Source organism: Leucopleurus acutus (assembly GCF_964270905.1).
Source record: "Leucopleurus acutus genome assembly, chromosome: 1".
NCBI lineage: Eukaryota > Metazoa > Chordata > Mammalia > Artiodactyla > Delphinidae > Leucopleurus > Leucopleurus acutus.
The window spans coordinates 144947697-144965389 of NC_139142.1; the positions used below are offsets into that span (position 1 = coordinate 144947697).

The window sequence follows — 17693 nt, forward strand, 5'->3', positions numbered from 1 at the left end:
CTTTCCTGAGTGACTCTGTGCCCAAGCCTGTGGCCTTACGCAGGGCTCTAGGGTTTTAATGGGACTCGGGCCTGATCCCTGATCTTGAGGACCAAGCAAGCAGGGATGCAGATGCTGACCAAACCAGGGGATCACTGACTGCACTGTCAGGGTGAGTCCAAGGGGCCACAGGAGCTGGGAGGACACCCTGACCTACTAGTGAGACACTTGAGTAGTGAGAACAACCTGCACACACAGGGAGAGGAGAAAGAGCAGGTTGGGAGGGGTGGTCAGGGGGCAGGCAAGTGAGCTCATTTAGGAGTTGTGACCCCACCCAGAAACTCAGTTGAGGCAATGGGAGCCCTTGAAATGAAAAAAAGTCCCTTCCCTTTTTCTTCTGGACATATAAAATGAAACATAGTGGTCATAAAATCCCTTGGAGGCTTTTCAGCAAGGGAGACAGTGACCAGGCTCAGCAGCCCGGGTGGGGACACACTGATTGGAGGGGCGGGGTGGAGCCAGACCTGGGCCTGGGCCTTAGCAAGGCTGTGATGATGGGGTCTGGGGCAGGTGACTTGGAGTGCAGAATGGCCAGCGTTCCCTGACTGCTTGTGGGGGATGAGAAGGGAGCCAACATTCATTCACGTTCATGGCTGGGTGGATGGTGGTGCCCTGGCTGGGAACCCGGGAGGAGGCGCAGGCTGCGGGCAAGATATCATGCTCAGCTTTGGACCAGCTAAGTTCTAGATCCCTGAGGGATGGAGCCCTGGGTCAGTGAGCTGCGTCTGGGAGTTGTCAGCAAGGAACACAGTATTCTGAGCTCCATTTTGGTGGGGAGATGAGGGAAGGGAAGGTACTAGTTGACAGTCACACAGGCAGGCAGTGTGAGCGCTTCCCTCCTGGGGTCCAGGGCTCCTTCCACTCTATAAAGGCCTCGGGCACACCAGAGAGGGGTTGGGGCTCCCTGGGTTGGTTTTCAAGGCCAACTCGAACCCAAAAAAGCTACTCTGGGGTCCTCACTTGGACTAGCAACCAAAGGAACACCTCTGCCAACTGGAAGTCTCAGTGCAGGTGGTTTTTATTATTAAAGCCAAGATTGGAAAATGGCTGTCCCCCCACCCCCCCTAACCCTCCCACCCACCTTCAGATCCATCCCTTTATGTCCTGTGAAGGTGAAAACTAGATTTGTCTTGAAAAGACTCAGAAATGCTCATGCCTAAATGAGAGAATGAGGACAAATGAAATAGGCTCAGATGGTGGTCTGTGTGTGATTGTGTTGGCTCCACCCAGGATTCCTGGAAAAGACGGCTTGGGGGTGGGGCTGGATAGCCCCTGCTCACAGTGCTGTTCCCGGGGGTCCGGGGTGGGCATCAGGAACAAAGGCAACGGAAGAGGCTGAGCTGGCCCCCGCACTCTGCCCTGCTGAAGCTGGGCCACAGGCTGGTTTTTGTAAAAGTGGTTTAAAAAAACCCCAGCCACGAGCACCACCCTCCCCTGAGCAGGGTGAGAGGAGGCGCCAGCTCTGGGCTTTGAGGTCTGAGGCGTGTGGCCTCCTGGCCTGGCGTCACCTCCCTGGAGGCAGGCAGCACCCTGAGGGAGGCCAGGAGGGCTCCTGGGCCCCTTGTGTGGCCCCGGTAGCCTCCAGGGCCCTGGGAGAGCGTGAGATGGCTGGCTGCCCTGCTCCCTCCCAGCCTGCCCAGAGGCTCTAGGCTTCAGGGACCCTGTGCAACTTTTGCTCTTTGGATTCCAAAGATCTGAACTTCTCCTCCAGCACAGGTGCAGCAGGCTGGAAATGGATGACAGGCTTGATCTGAAAGACAGTGAAGCCCTCCTGGTTCTTCTGGTTGAACAGACTTACCCTGTGCTCCAGCTCAGGGCTGGTTTGGGCCAAGCCCGCTGTGCTGGGCCGGGCAAGGGAGGCTGGGTCCAAGGCCCTCTGGGATGGGCAGGGGTCCTCTGACAGGGAGGACAACAGGTCCTGGACTGTGGCCTCCGCCGTCTCCTGCTGAGGTGGTGGCGGCAGTGGCAGAGGGGAGGGGCTAGGCTCAGAGGACGGCTCCTCGCGGGCAGTGCTGCAGTCCGTGGAGGAGCCCAGCATCTGGCTGCTGTCACTCTGTGCCTGGGTGACGGAGCCGCGAGTGGAGCAGGAGGCGCTCTCAGAGGTGGCGCTGGCGCAGGTACCATTGCTGCCAAGCTTCAGGGGCACATCGACAGAAAAGAGGTCAGAGGAGATGGGCTGGTGGATGTCTATGGCCGCCGTGGTGACCACGCACACAGCTGGCTCTGGGACACCGCTGTCTGCAAGGAAGGAGGGGATGCGGGTCACACTCCGCCCTTGCCACACCTCTGCGTGCCCTGATGGGGGCGGGTCTAGGAATGGGGCTGGACGGTGGGCAGTGAGTGTGAACGGGCTTTGCTGGGAGAAGTCTTGGTAGGCGGTCCAGTTCTCCAGTATTCACTGACCACCCTGAGGGAGGATTATGCCTCCCCATCTTGCTGAACTCAAGTGCGGACACGTGACGTGACTTGGCCAATCATCTGTAAGAACTGACCCGTGGCATTTCCCAGAGAAGCTATGTAAACCAGACGTGCTTTGCTCTGGCAGTCAACACTGTTCTGGAAGGGGTGACAGGTGTTCTGCCTGCTGGGTGCTAGAGTAAAGATGACAGCCTGGGCACAGAGCCCCTGGCCAGTGTGCCATAGGCCTTTTTTGATTTATTTAAACCACACAGATGTGGGGTTATTGCCACTGTGGCATAACCTAGCCCATCCTAACTCAGAAAGCATGGTGTGCCACGACAAGGAATTTGAATTTCATGGTCAGAGGGGGGTCAGAGTTTTAAATGGGTCCAGTGTGATAGTGACGTGACCAGAGCTGTGCCTTCAGAAGACTGATTAATCTCTATATGATGCATTGTAGGGGGAGGGTGGAGGACACCTCAAAATGTCTTTTCTCTAAGTGAGAAGTATCAAGGGGCTGAATCATAGTGGATGTAGTGTGGTCAAGGTTTCTCTCTAAAGTGGTGGGGAGAGTGTACTAGGAGACAGAAGAGGGATTCTAGCCTTAAAACGGAGTTTACCAGGATTTAAGGGCTGTGGAACCCCAACTACAAGATTCAAGACATTGGCTAAGGAGAAACAAGATGTTGAAGGACTGAGTATTATTTTTAAACTCAACCTTTCCCATAAATGAAAACCACTAGGTCCCCCTAAGACTTTCTGAGGTGCAAGAATGAAACATAAATCAAGCAAGGACACGCCCAGTGCCTGTTGCTTCTCGAGCCCAATTACGCTGCTATCTCACCCCCATCAATCATGCTCATCCTGAAAGGTTCTCAGGTTGGGAGGCGCTGAGGTCACTTAGACGTCTAGATTCCAGCCCCCTTCCATTCCAGGGTCCCCCACGCAGCTCTCTTTGGCGATCCCAGAGCATTCCCACCCCAGCACCCACAGCTCTAGCACTAGAGTTTGCTGGGAGCCTTGAACCCTGCCTGCAGTTATGGTTCACAGGTGCTGGGAGATGGACAGCCAGGTCGACTTGTCCCTAGCCTGGATGTTAGGGGTTGCCAGGGTCACCTCTGGCACAGGGCCACACAGAAGTTCTGGTACATGCAGAACAGCCGCCGACACAGACTTACCACTGCTGGGCCCATTGTAGTACTGGCTGATGTAGCTGTTCATGTCATCTTTCACTGCAGCTTCTATGGAGGTGGGGACGAGAAGGGTGAGTGTGATGGTAAGCCAGAGAGTCCAAGAGGCAGGGGCTGTGGCCAGTTCACGCTCCTCCCCCAGTATTCCTGCCCCTACCCCCATTACCACGAGGGGAGGCAGGCACTTGTCTCCCACAAGCTCTCTGACACTTTGCTCCTCCGTGGGGGACTGCATGTCTCATCTGCCCCAGGGCTGGGCTGGACTGGGTATCAGGGAGCATCTCCAGCTTGCTGTGTGATATGAACAGGCCCTTTCCTTCTCTGTCTTCAGTTTCCCCCTCTCTGAGATAAGGGGTGTGGAAATAGTTCCTCAGGGCCTTCCCTGCCTGGATGTCCCGAGTCTCTGAATCCATCTGAGGTTCTCAGGGTCACCGGGAATGCTGTCCTCAGTGCAAAAGCCTCAGAGCCCCATTTGCGGCCACACACAGCCAGGTGCTGATCATCGGCGACAGCCCCCTCGGTCTTGCACGCTGTACAGGAATGGACATGGGCGCTGGGCATGCCCACCCCCTACACTGTTCCCAGCACATGGTAAGTGCTCACTAAACAGTTATTGAATGAATAACAAATGAGAAGGTGTAAAGCTGTCCAGGTCAAGAGAGATGGTAAGGGAACAGGGTCTCAAAGAAACGTTGGTTCATTTTCCTGAAGGGGTGGGGAAGGAATGGAGAGAGGAGAGGTGAGAACTTCACAGAGAGGCCTGCCCATAGGAGGAAAAGCAGATGACAGGAGACCCCAAAAGCCATCCTAAGGAGCTTAGCTTTGCCTCAAGTACAGTGAGGAGCCACCGGAAAGTGTGAACATGGTCAGGTGCGAGTCACTCCCAAAGTTGTGGGGAGAGTGGCTGGGAAGGTGTCAGACTTTAAGACAGGAGAACAGAGACCACAGTGCCCGGCTGAGGAAGACAGGCCCTGAGGGAGGCTGGGTGGTGCCTGATGGGGCAGAAGGGAAGGACTGGGGTCCACACCCCAAGAAGCCATGGTCTGCAGGTGATTGGGCCTGATGCTTTCTGTGGCCACCTTCCTGGGCACACCTGAGATGGCTGCAGAAGCCAGTCTGCCCTGACACTGGGAGACAAGGTGGCAGCACACACAGCAACCTGGCTCTTAAAAGCTTTTTTGGCCTCTTTTGATCGTTAAATGCCTGTGGTCATTTCATTCTTTTTTAAATGAAAAAAGGTGTGTTTTTCACTAATGTCTGAGCTGAGGGAGGGGCCCCAGGCTGGCTCCAGGCCCTGCTTCAGGATCAACCAGCAACACTCCCTCAGAATCAGACAGCAACAGTCTTCTCCATGGTCCTTCATAATTTATGTTGTAAATGCTGTCTAGCCCTGCAGGCCACCCTGGGTAGTGGGAGGTGGAAGGTTCTGGTCTCTTATCTTGGTATTATCCTGAGGCCATGGCAGCAGACACCTGTGATGGGGCTGTAGAGGGCCATGTGACATGGGCAGGACAATGAACTCAGCTAAAGTATCCACAGACCCATGAATCCCAAAGGGGCCATTCTCAGGAGGTGGCCTGGAGTGAATGAGAAAAACCCAGAGCCTGGGCTCTTGCGCCCACCATGGGAACCTGGGCACGTCACAGCCCCTCTCTGGGCCTCAGTTTCTTTATCTGTACCACGAGGGGGCCAGCGGGGCTCTTAGAGATTGCGACAGCTGGCTCCCGACCCCTCTGCCAGCCCTGAAGTTCCAAGAGGTGGAGTCAGAGCAGAGTGGGAAGGGACCGGAGGCATCTGAGCTGTGTCCCGAACCCCCAGTGCAGGAATCACCTCAACACCTGCCTGACAGGGGGCTCTCCCCACCAGGGCCTGTGCACCTCAGGGAAGGGGACTCCTACCTCTTTGTTGAGCAGCTCTAATAATCAGGGTCATATCACTGATGAACATAGATGCAAAAATCCTCAACAAAATACTAGCAAACAGAATCCAACAGCACATTAAACGGATCATACACCATGATCAAGTGTGGTTTATTCCAGGAATGCAAGGATTCTTCAATATACGCAAATCAATCAACAACGTGATACACCATACTAACAAACTGAAGGAGAAAAAACATATGATCATCTCAATACATGCAGAGAAAGCTTTCGACAAAATTCAACACCCATTTAGGATAAAAACCCTGCAGAAAGTGGGCATAGAGGGAACTTTCCTCAACATAATAAAGGCCATATATGACAAACCCACAGCCAACATCGTCCTCAATGGTGAAAAACTGAAAGCATTTCCACTAAGATCAGGAACAAGACAAGGTTGCCCACTCTCACCACTCTTATTCAACATAGTTTTGGAAGTTTTAGCCACAGCAATCAGAGAAGAAAAGGAAATAAAAGGAATCCAAATCAGAAAAGAAGAAGTAAAGCTGTCACTGTTTGCAGATGACATGATACTATACATAGAGAATCCTAAAGATGCTACCAGAAGACTGCTAGAGCTAATCAATGAATTTGGTAAAGTAGCAGGATACAAAATTAATGCACAGAAATCTCTGGCATTCCTATACACTAATGATGAAACTTCTGAAAGTGAAATCAAGAAAACAGTCCCATTTACCATTGCAACAAAAAGAATAAAATATCTAGGAATAAACCTACCTAAGGAGACAAAAGACCTGTATGCAGAAAATTATAAGACACTGATGAAAGAAATTAAAGACAATACAAATAGATGGAGAGATATACCATGTTCTTGGATTGGAAGAATCAACATTGTGAAAATGACTCTACTACCCAAAGCAATCTACAGATTCAATGCAATCCCTATCAAACTACCACTGGCATTTTTCACAGAAATAGAACAAAAAATTTAACAATTTTTATGGAAACATAAAAGACCCCGAATAGCCAAAGCAATCTTGAGAACGAAAAACAGAGCTGGAGGAATCAGGCTCCCTGACTTCAGACTATACTACAAAGCTACAGTAATCAAGATAGTATGGTACCGGCACTAAAACAGAAAGATAGATCAATGGAACAGGATAGAAAGCCCAGAGGTAAACCCACGCACATATGGTCACCTTATCTTTGATAAAGGAGGCAAGAATATATACAATGGAGAAAAGACAGCCTCTTCAATAAGTGGGGCTGGGAAAACTGGACAGGTACATGTAAAAGTATGAAATTAGATCACTCCCTAACACCATACACAAAAATAAGATCAAAATGGATTAAAGACCTAAATATAAGGCCAGAAGCTATCAAACTCTTAGAGGAAAACATAGGCAGGACACTCTATGACATAAATCACAGCAAGATCCTTTCTGACCCACCTCCTAGAGAAATGGAAATAGAAACAAAAATAAACAAATGGGACCTAATGAAACTTCAAAGCTTTTGCACAGCAAAGGAAACCATATACAAGACCAAAAGACAGCCCTCAGAATGGGAGAAAATATTTGCAAATGAAGCAACTGACAAAGGATTAATCTCCAAAATTTATAAGCAGCTCATGCAGCTCAATAACAAAAAAACAAACAACCCAGTCCAAAAATGGGCAGAAGACCTAAATAGACATTTCTCCAAAGAAGATATACAGACTGCCAACAAACACATGAAAGAATGCTCAACATCATTAATCATTAGAGAAATGCAAATCAAAACTACAATGAGATATCATCTCACACCAGTCAGAATGGCCATCATCAAAAAATCTAGAAACAATAAATGCTGGAGAGGGTGTGGAGAAAAGGGAACACTCTTGCTCTGTTGGTGGGAATGTAAATTGATACAGCCACTGTGGAGAACAGTATGGAGGTTCCTTAAAAAACTACAAATAGAACTACCATATGACCCAGCAATCTCACTACTGGGCATATACCCTGAGAAAACCATAATTCAAAAAGAGTCATGTACCAAAATGTTCACTGCAGCTCTATTTACAATAGCCCAGAGATGGAAGCAACCTAAGTGTCCATCATCAGATGAATGGATAAAGAAGATGTGGCACATATATACAATGGAATATTACTCAGCCATAAAAAGAAATGAAACTGAACTATTTGTAATGAGGTGGGTAGACCTAGAGTCTGTCATACAGAGTGAAGTAAGTCAGAAAGAGAGAGACAAATACCGTAGGCTAACACATATATATGGAATTTAAGAAAAAAAATGTCATGAAGAGCCTAGGGGTAAGACAGGAATAAAGACACAGACCTAGTAGAGAATGGACTTGAGGATATGGGGAGGGGGAAGAGTGAGCAGTGACAAAGCGAGAGAGAGGCATGGACATATGTACGCTACCAAATGTAAGGTAGATAGCTAGTGGGAAGCAGCCGCATAGCACAGGGATATCAGCTCGGTGCTTTGTGACCGCCTGGAGGGGCGGGATAGGGAGGGTGGGAGGGATGGAGACGCAAGAGGGAAGAGATATGGGCACATATGTATATATATAACTGATTCATTTTGTTGTAAAGCAGAAACTAACACACCATTGTAAAGTAATTATACTCCAATAAAGATGTTAAAAAATAATAATAATCAGGTTCATCTGTGCTCAACACGGTCAGTGTGCCTGACCCTCTACCTCCAAGGAGCACAGTCAGGGCCTCCTAGGGACGTCCACTCCTTGGTCAAGCAGCCAGTCTCTGTCTCCTCAGGAAGAGCCTGCTATGTGAAGCCTTGCAGATCCTGCCCCCACAGGTACCAAGGCTAAGCCGATTTCTACTCACAGTCTGTATGACAGAACTTCCAGCACTTAAAAAGCCCTCACATCCCTCCTGAGAATTCTCTTCTCCTGAGAAACCCCTGTCCATTTTTCACCTCTCCCCAGTTTTCCAGCCTCTCCACTCTGAAGCTTACACTGTGGGCTCTAGATGAGACCAAGATGGGGGGAGGAGTAGGGAGGAGGGAGCTAGCGTTTACTGTGCCCTTCAATGCTCCAGACTGCAGGTTCGGCACGTCACACACCAACCTCCTTTAATCCTCACTGCTGTCCTGCAAGGCTGGGATTGTGCAACAGATGGGTCCTTCCCAAGATCCGGTGTGATCATTCCCCTAATGCAGCCTAACCTCCTCCAAGTGGGTTTAGCAACCACCCTACTCTGCTGACTCACGAGCTCGTGGCCAACATCAATGCCCAGGTCTTCTCTGCAGGAGCTGGGGCCAGGCCAGCCAGGCCTTTGCCATGCTGTAGCTGTGTAACCGCCCTCCCCCAGAGGACTTCATGTTTATCATCTCAGGCAAATGTCAGCTTGCTGGTTTCAGCCCAGAGCCTGCTGAAAGCATTCTGAATCTTGATTCAGTCTACTAAGGTATTCTCTCTCTCTCTCCTGTCTCAGTGTTGACTATTTGAGGATGCTTACATCTTCATCCAAGCCATTGATAAAAATAACCTAGGCCAGGTGACCTTCAGCCCAGATATCTCTCCTGAGCTTTTGACTTGTCTGGCCAACTGGACAGCTTCACCTGGATGACCTCCAGCTACCTCTGACTCAACATGTCCAAAATAGAACTCAGTTTCTCCCTCCGCCTCCATCTTGGTGAATGGTTCCCTTGCCCACCCAGGCTGGGACCCTGGTCACTTCTCCATGCTTCTTCTCCATCCTTACCAACCATGCAACTGCTGCTAAATCTGACCAGTTGAGGGACCCCAGATACCCTCTGCTATGGCCCATAGTCCAGCCTTAGGTCAGACCTCTTGCTTTCCCCTTTGGACTCTCGTCATGCCTGTGGGATTAATGAATGGGATTGCTCACTCCATGCACATGCCTGACACAGAACCTAGGTCTCCAGGCAGCCACTGCAGGCCTGTCCAGTCTGTATTTGCTTCTTCTGCTCCAAACATGTTCCCACACAGGGGCCTCAGAGTGAACTTTTAGACAAGTCAGAGCAAGGCCTGCCCGGGCTTCCCTAGCAGTGCTAATGCTCCCCGCCCACCCCCACCCCCGCCCACCCGTCTCTGCTTCAGGTAGGCCCCCTTCTCCACAACTGACCACTTGGGCTGGAGTTCTGTCCCCATCCACACAGGGGCCCAAGAGCCTTAGAGGGCAGGGGCCACATTTTACTCAGAGTCTCCCCAGCACTTAGCATGGGGCTTGGCGTATACCAGCGGCCAATAAACAGGATGACTGAACAGTGACTATGGCTGGGTCAGGGGCATGCAAGACCTCCCAGGACCATTCCCCTCACCCTCTGAGATGCTCTTTGCACCCTGCAGCACACAGCCTTGCTCTCAGTCCCTGGTACTTCCTGCCCAGAGACTAGTGACTACTGGGTGTCTGGGAGCTTGAGGGGGAGGGAAGAAAGGCAGGCACAGATGCTTGTGGCCAGGAAGAGGCCATCAGTCAGCCTCAACATGGGACTACCCACCTTCCATTTAAGAATAACCCCCTGCCCCACAGTTTGTTTTGATTTGGCACCAAGGAGCCCTAGGGCCATGTAGGAACTACCTCACAGGGAGACTGGGTTGGCTGACCCTGGAGGGTAGGAAAGAAGGGTTGGTACAAACACAGGCTTCAGGACAAAAGAGCCCAGGTGCCAACCTCAACTGTGCAGACATTTGCTGTGTGGTCTTAGGCAAATCCCTAGCCACTCTGAGCTTCAGCTTCCTCACCTGTAAAATGGGAATAAGAAATATCTACATGCAGGTGAGCTGTATGTTTCACTGAGATAATGAAGGTCAAGTCTAACCTGGGGCTGTTCCTCACCTCCCTGAAACCCCGGCCCATGGTGCTCCCTGCCAGCCCCAAAGTCTTGGGTCATTTCTGTGGCAGCTGCTCTCAGCTGCCCAGCACCTTTCTTCCTAGGGTGTGAACATTCTGCGAAGCCATCCTGACTAATCCTCCCAAAGCTGGTCAGGTGCTGTGGTGGCAATGCTCATTATGTGGGGTTTGCTCCTTGGGCAGGGCCCCAACCTGCCCAGCGAGGCAGAGGTGAAGCAAAAGGGTGGTGAGTCAGCTGGGCCTCCCATAGGCGACAGGACTGGCCAGCCTGGGGGTGGGGGTCAGGACTGCACACCCACACGTCCTGTGTAGATCCAGGCCCCAAAGCCCAGAGGGAAGCCCTGATTGCTGGTCGGGACTCCCACTCCCAAACTCCAACTTGCTGCTCCACAGCTCAGCAAGCCTCACTGAGGGGGGACACTACTATTCACTGAGCACCTGCTGTGTACCAGGCTGAGGGCAGAGTGTATGACTGAATGTTCAGTTCCTCTCAGTGAAGATGTGCTTCCACTACTATTCTCATTTTGGAAAAATTAGGGTTGAGACACAAGACCAGCTGCATAACTTGTTTAAAAATCATTAAGGTTAGGACTTCCTGGTGGCACAGTGGTTAAGAATCCGCCTGGCAATGCAGGGGACACGGGTTCAATCCCTGGCCTGGGAAGATCCCACATGCCACGGAGCAACTAAACCCATGCGCCACAACTACTGAAGCCTGCGTAACTTGAGCCCGTGCTCTGCAACAAGAGAAGCCACCACAATGAGAAGCCTGCACACCGCAACCAAGAGTAGCCACCGCTTGCCGCAACTAGAGAAAGCCTGTGTGCAGCAACAAAGATCTAATGCAGGCAAAAATAAATAAATAAAATAAATAAACTTATTTTTTTAAAAAAAGCATTAAGGCCCAGAAATAAACCTACCCATGTATGGTCAACTAATTTACAAACAAGGAGCTAAGAATACACAATGAGCAAAGGACAGTCTCTTCAATAAGTGGTCCTGGGGAAACTGGACCACTCTCTTACACCATAAACAAAAATTTACTCAAAATGGATTAAGATTTGACTGTAAGATACCCTCATCCACCAGAGGGAAGACAGCAGAAGCAAGAAGAACTACAATCCTGCAGCCTGTGGAATGAAAACCACATTCACAGAAAGACACACAAAATGAAAAGGCAAAGGAATATGTACCAGATGAAGGAACAAGATAAAATCCCAGAAAAACAATGAAATGAAGTGGAAATAGGCAACATTCCAGAAAAAGAATTCGGAATAATGACAGTGAAGATGATCCAGGACCTCAGAAAAAGAATGGAGGCAAAGATCGAGAAGATGCAAGAAATGTTTAAAAAAGACCTAGAAGAATTAAAGAACAAACACCTAGAAAAATTAAAGAACAAACAAACAGAGATGAAGAACACAATAACTGAAATGAAAAATACACTAGAAGGAATCAATAGCAGAATAACTGAGGTAGAAGAACAGATAAGTGAACAGGAAGACAGAATGGTGCAATTCACTGCTGCAGAACAGAATAAAGAATGAAAAGAAATGAAGACAGCCTAAGAGACCTCTGGGACAACATTAAATGCACCAACATTCACATTATAGGGGTCCCAGAAGGAGAAGAGAGAGAAAAAGGACCTGAGAAAATATTTGAAGAGACTATAGTTGAAAACTTCCCTAACATGGGAAAGGAAACAGCCACCCAAGTCCAGGAAGCACAAAGAGTCCCAGGCATGATAAACCCAAGGAGAAACATGCCAAGACACATAGTAATCAAATTGACAAAAACTAAAGACAAAGAAAAATTATTAAAAGCAACAAGGGAAATACGACACATAACACAAAAGGGAACTCCCATAAGGTTAACAGCTGATTTCTCAGCAGAAACTCTACAAGTCAGAAGGGAGTGGCATGACATATTTAAAGTGATGAAAGGGAAGAACCTAAAACCAAGATTACTCTACCTGGCAAGGATCTCATTCAGATTTGACAGAGAAATCAAAGACTTTACAGGCAAGTAAAAGCTAAGAGAATTCATCACCACCAAACCAGCTCTACAACAAATGCTAAAAGAACTTCTCTAAGTGGGAAACACAAGAGAAGAAAAGGACCTACAAAAACAAACCCAAAACAATTAAGAAAATGGTCATAGGAACATACATATCGATAATTAAATGTAAATGGATTAAATGCTCCAACCAAAAGACGCAGGCTCACTGAATGGATACAAAAACAAGACCCATATATATATGCTGTCTACAAGAGACCCACTTCAGACCTAGGGACGCATACAAACTGAAAGTGAGGGGATGGAAAAAGATATTCCATGCAAATGGAAATCAAAAGAAAGCTGGAGTAGCAATACTCATATCAGATAAAATAGACTTTAAAGTAAAGAATGTTACAAGAGGGGCTTCCCTGGTGGCACAGTGGTTAAGAATCTGCCTGCCAATGTAGAGGACACTGGTTCAAGCCCTGGTCCTGGAAGATCCCACATGCTGGGCAGCAACTAAGCCCGTGTGCCACAACTAGTGAGCCTGTGCTCTGGAGTCCATGAGCCACAGTTACTGAGCCTGCATGCCACAACTTCTGAAGCCCACACACCTAGAGCCTATGCTCTGCAACGAGAAACCACCACAATGAGAAGCCTGTGCACCACAACAAAGAGTAGCCCACACTCGCCACAACTAGAGAAAGCCTGCATGCAGCCACGAAGACCAAACGCAGCCAAAAATAAATTAATTAATTAATTTAAAAAGAATGTTACAAGAGAAGAGGAAGGACACTACATAATGATCAAGGGATCACTCCAAGAAGAAGATATAAAAATTATAAATATATATGCACCCAACATAGGAGCACCTCAATACATAAGGCAAATGCTAACATCCATGAAAGAGGAAATCAACAGTAACACAATAATAGTGGGGGACTTTAACATCTCACTTATACCAATAGACAGATCATCCAGACAGAAAATTAATAAGGAAACACAAGCTTTAAATGACACAATAGACCAGATAGATTTAATTGATATTTATAGGACATTCCATATGAAAACAGCAGAATACACTTTCTTCAGTGCACATGGAACATTCTCCAGAATAGATCACATATTGGGTCACAAATCAAGCCTCAGTAAATTTAAGAAAATTGAAATCATATGAAGCATCTTTTCTGACCACAATGCCATGAGATTAGAAATAAACTACAGGAAAAAAAACGTAAAAAACACAAACACATGGAAGCTAAACAATATGTAACTAAATAACCAAGAGATCACTGAAGAAATCAAAGAGGAAATCAAAAAATACCGAGAGACAAATGACAACGAAAACATGATGATCCAAAACCTATGGGATGCAGCAAAAGCAGTTCTAAGTGGGAAGTTTATAGCACTACAATCCTAGCTCAAGAAACAAGAAAAATCTCAAATAAACAATCTAATCGTAACCTAAAGGAACCAGAGAAAGAAGAACAAAACCCAAAGTTAGCAGAAGGAAAGAAATCATAAAGATCAGAGCAGAAATAAATGAAATAGAAACAAAGAAAACAATAGCAAAGATCAATAAAACTAAAAGCTGGTTCTTTGAGAAGATAAGCAAAATTGATAAACCTTTAGCCAGACTCATCAAGAAAAAGAGGGAGAGGACTCAAATCAATAAAATTAGAAATGAAAAAGGAGAAGCTACAGTGGACACCACAGAAATACAAAGCATCCTAAGAGACTACTACAAGGAACTCTATGCCAATAAAATGGACAACCTGGAAGAAATGGACAAATTCTTAGAAAGGTATAAACTTCCAAGACTGAACCAGGAAGAAATACAAAATATGAAGAGACCAATCACAAGTAATGAAATTGAAACTGTGATTTAAAATTTTCCAACAAACAAAAGCCCAGGACCAGATGGCTTCACAGGTGAATTCTATCAAACATTTAGAGAAGAGCTAACACGCATCCTTCTCAAACTCTTCCAAAAACTTGCAGAGGAAGCAACACTCCCAAAACTCATTCTACAAAGTTACCATCACCCTGATACCAAAACCAGAGAAAGATACTACAAAAAAAGAAAATTACACACCAATATCACTAATGAATATAGATGCAAAAATCCTCAACAAAAAACTAGCAAACATAATCCAACAACACATTGAAAGGATCACACACCGTGATCAAGTGAGATTTATCCCAGGGATGCAAGGATTCTTCAGTATACACAAATCAATCAGTGTGATACACCATATTAACAAACTGAAGAATTAAAACCATATGATCATCTCAATAAATTCAGTAAAAGCTTTTGACAAAATTCAACACCCATGTATGATAAAAACTCTCCAGAAAGTGGGCATACAGGGAACCTACCGCAACATAATAAAGGCCATATATAACAAACCCACAGCAAACATCATTCTCAATGGTGAAAAACTGAAAGCATTTCCTCTAAGATCAAGAACAAGAGAAGGATGTCCACTCTCACCACTAGTATTCAACATAGTTTTGGAAGTCCTAGCCACAGCAATCAGAGAAGAAAAAGAAATAAAAAGAATACAAATTGCAAAAGAAGTGAAATTGTCACTGTTTGCAGATGATGTGATACTATGCATAGATAATCCTAAGGATGGCATCAGAAAACTACTAGAGCTAATCAATAAATTTGGTAAAGTTGCAGGATACAAAATTAATACACAGAAATCTCTTGCATTCCTATACACTAACAACGAAAGATCAGAAAGAAAAATTAAGGAAACACTCCCATTTACCATTGCAATGAAAAGAATAAAATATCTAGGAATAAACCTACCTAAGGAGGTTAAAGACCTATACTCAGAAAACTATAAGACACTGATGAAAGAAATCAAAGATGACACAAACATATGGAGAGACATACCATGTTCTTGGATTGGAAAATCAATATTGTGAAAATGACTATACTACCCAAAGCAATTTACAGACTCAGTGCAATCTCTATCAAATTACCAATGCATTTTTTACAGAACTAGAACAAAAAAAAAACCTTAAAATTTGTATGGAGACACAAAAGACCCCAAATAGCCAAAGTAATATTGAGGAAAAAAGAGCTGGAGGAATCAGACTCCCTGACTTCAGACTATACTATAAGGCTACAGTAATCAAGACAATATGGTACTGGCAAAAAACAGAAATATAGATCAATGGAACAGGATAGAAAGCCCAGAGATAAACCCATGCACCTATGGTCAACTAATCTATGACAAAGGAGGCAAGGATATACAATGGAGAAAAGACAGTCTATTTGATAAGCGGTGCTGGGAAAACTGGTCAGCTACATGTAAAAGAATGAAATTAGAACACTCCCTAATACCATACACAAAAATAAACTCCAAATGGATTGAAGACCTAAATGTAAGACCGGACACTATAAAACTCTTTGAGGAAAACATAGGAAGAACACTCTTTGACATAAATCACAGCAAGATCTTTTTTGACCCACCTCCTAGAGAAATGGAAATAAAAACAAAAATAAATAAATGGGACCTAATGAAATTTAAAAGCTTTTGCACAGCAAAGGAAACTATAAACAAGATGAAAAGGCGGCCCTCAGAATGGGAGAAAATATTTGCAAATGAAGCAACTGACAAAGGATTAATCTCCAAAATATATAAACAGCTCATGCAGCTCAGTATTAAAAAAAACAAACAACCCAATCAAAAATGGGCAGAAGATCTAAATAGACATTTCTCCAAAGAAGACATACAGATGGCCAAGAGGCACATGAAAAGCTGCTCAAACATCACTAATCATTAGAGAAATGCAAATCAAAACTACAATGAGGTATCACCTCACACCAGTTAGAATGGACATCATCAGAAAATCTACAAACAACAAATGCTGGAGAGGGTGTGGAGAAAAGGGAACCCTCTTGCACTGTTGGTGGGAATGTAATTTGATACAGCCACTATGGAGAACAGTATGGAGGTTCCTTAAAAACTAAAAATAGAATTACCATATGACCCAGCAATCCCACTACTGGGCATATACCCAGAGAAAACCATAATTCAAAAAGACACATGCACCCCAACGTTCACTGCAGCACTATTTACAATAGCCAGGTCATGGAAGCAACCTAAATGTCCGTCAACAGACGAACGGATAAAGAAGATGTGGTACATATATAAAATGGAATATTACTCAGCCATATAAAGGAAAGAAATTGGGTCAATTGTAGAGATGTGGATGGACTTAGAGACTGTCATACAGTGTGAAGTAAGTCAGAAAGAGAAAAACAAATATCATATATTAACGCATATATGTGGAATCCAAAAAAATGGTACAGATGAACCAGTCTGCAAGGCAGAAATAGAGACACAGATGTACAGAACAAATGTATGGACACCAAGTGGGGGAAAGCAGGGAGAGAGGGTGGTGGTGGGATGAACTGGGAGATTGGGATTGACACATATACACTAATATGTATAAAATAGATAACTAATAAGAACCTGCTGTATAAAAAATTAAAATCAAATATGAGTCAAAAAAAAAAGAATGTAAAACCTGAAACCATAAAACTCCTAGAAGAAAATATAGGCAGTAGGTAAACTCCTTGACATTGGTCTTGGCAATGCATTTTTGGATTTGACACTAAAAGCAAAAACAAAAGCAAAAATAACTGGGACTATACCAAATTAAAAAGTTTCTGCACAGGAAAGGAAACCATCAACAAAATGAAAGGCAACTTACCGAATGGGAGAAAATATTCGCAAAATTATCTGGTAAGAGTTAATATCCAATACATATAAAGAACTCATACAACTCAATAGCAAAAAAACAAACAATCCAATTAAAAAATGGATCTGAACATATTCCCAAAGAAGACATACAGTAGGGCAAAGGTACATGAAAAGGTGCTCAACTTTACTAATCATCAGGGAAATGTAAATCAGAACCACAGAGAGATATCACCTCACACTTGTAGAATGGCTATTATCAAAAGGACAAGAGATAACAAGTATTGGAGAGAAGATAGATAAAAGGGAACCCAAGATCACTGTTAGTGGGAATCTACATTGGTGTAGCCACTGTGGAAAACAGTATGCAGGCTCCTCAAAAAACTAAGAACTACCATATGATCCAGCAATTCTATTCCTTGGTATATATCTGAAGAAAACAAAAACACTAATTTGAAAAGATACATGCACCCCAATGTACATAGCAGCATTATTTATAATAGCCAAGATATGGAAACAACCTAAGTGTCCATCAATAAATGAATGGGTAAAGAAGATGTGATATATACATATACATACATACACACACATATACATACATACACACACATATGCATACAATGG

The 17693-nt window shown here is 45.5% G+C and overlaps 1 protein-coding gene across 1 annotated transcript in view; it reads right to left on the minus strand.

The window, feature by feature from the left end:
• Positions 1–1684: 1684 nt before the first annotated feature.
• TMEM266 (transmembrane protein 266) overlaps positions 1685–17693 on the minus strand; it is a gene marked incomplete at both ends in the record, with an annotated part of 86526 nt that continues 70517 nt past the window's right edge. The window contains 2 exons of the mRNA XM_082835997.1: positions 1685–2277; positions 3618–3680. Of these exons, the coding sequence (XP_082692123.1) occupies positions 1685–2277; positions 3618–3680 (656 nt within the window). The remainder of the gene's footprint in view (positions 2278–3617; positions 3681–17693) is intronic.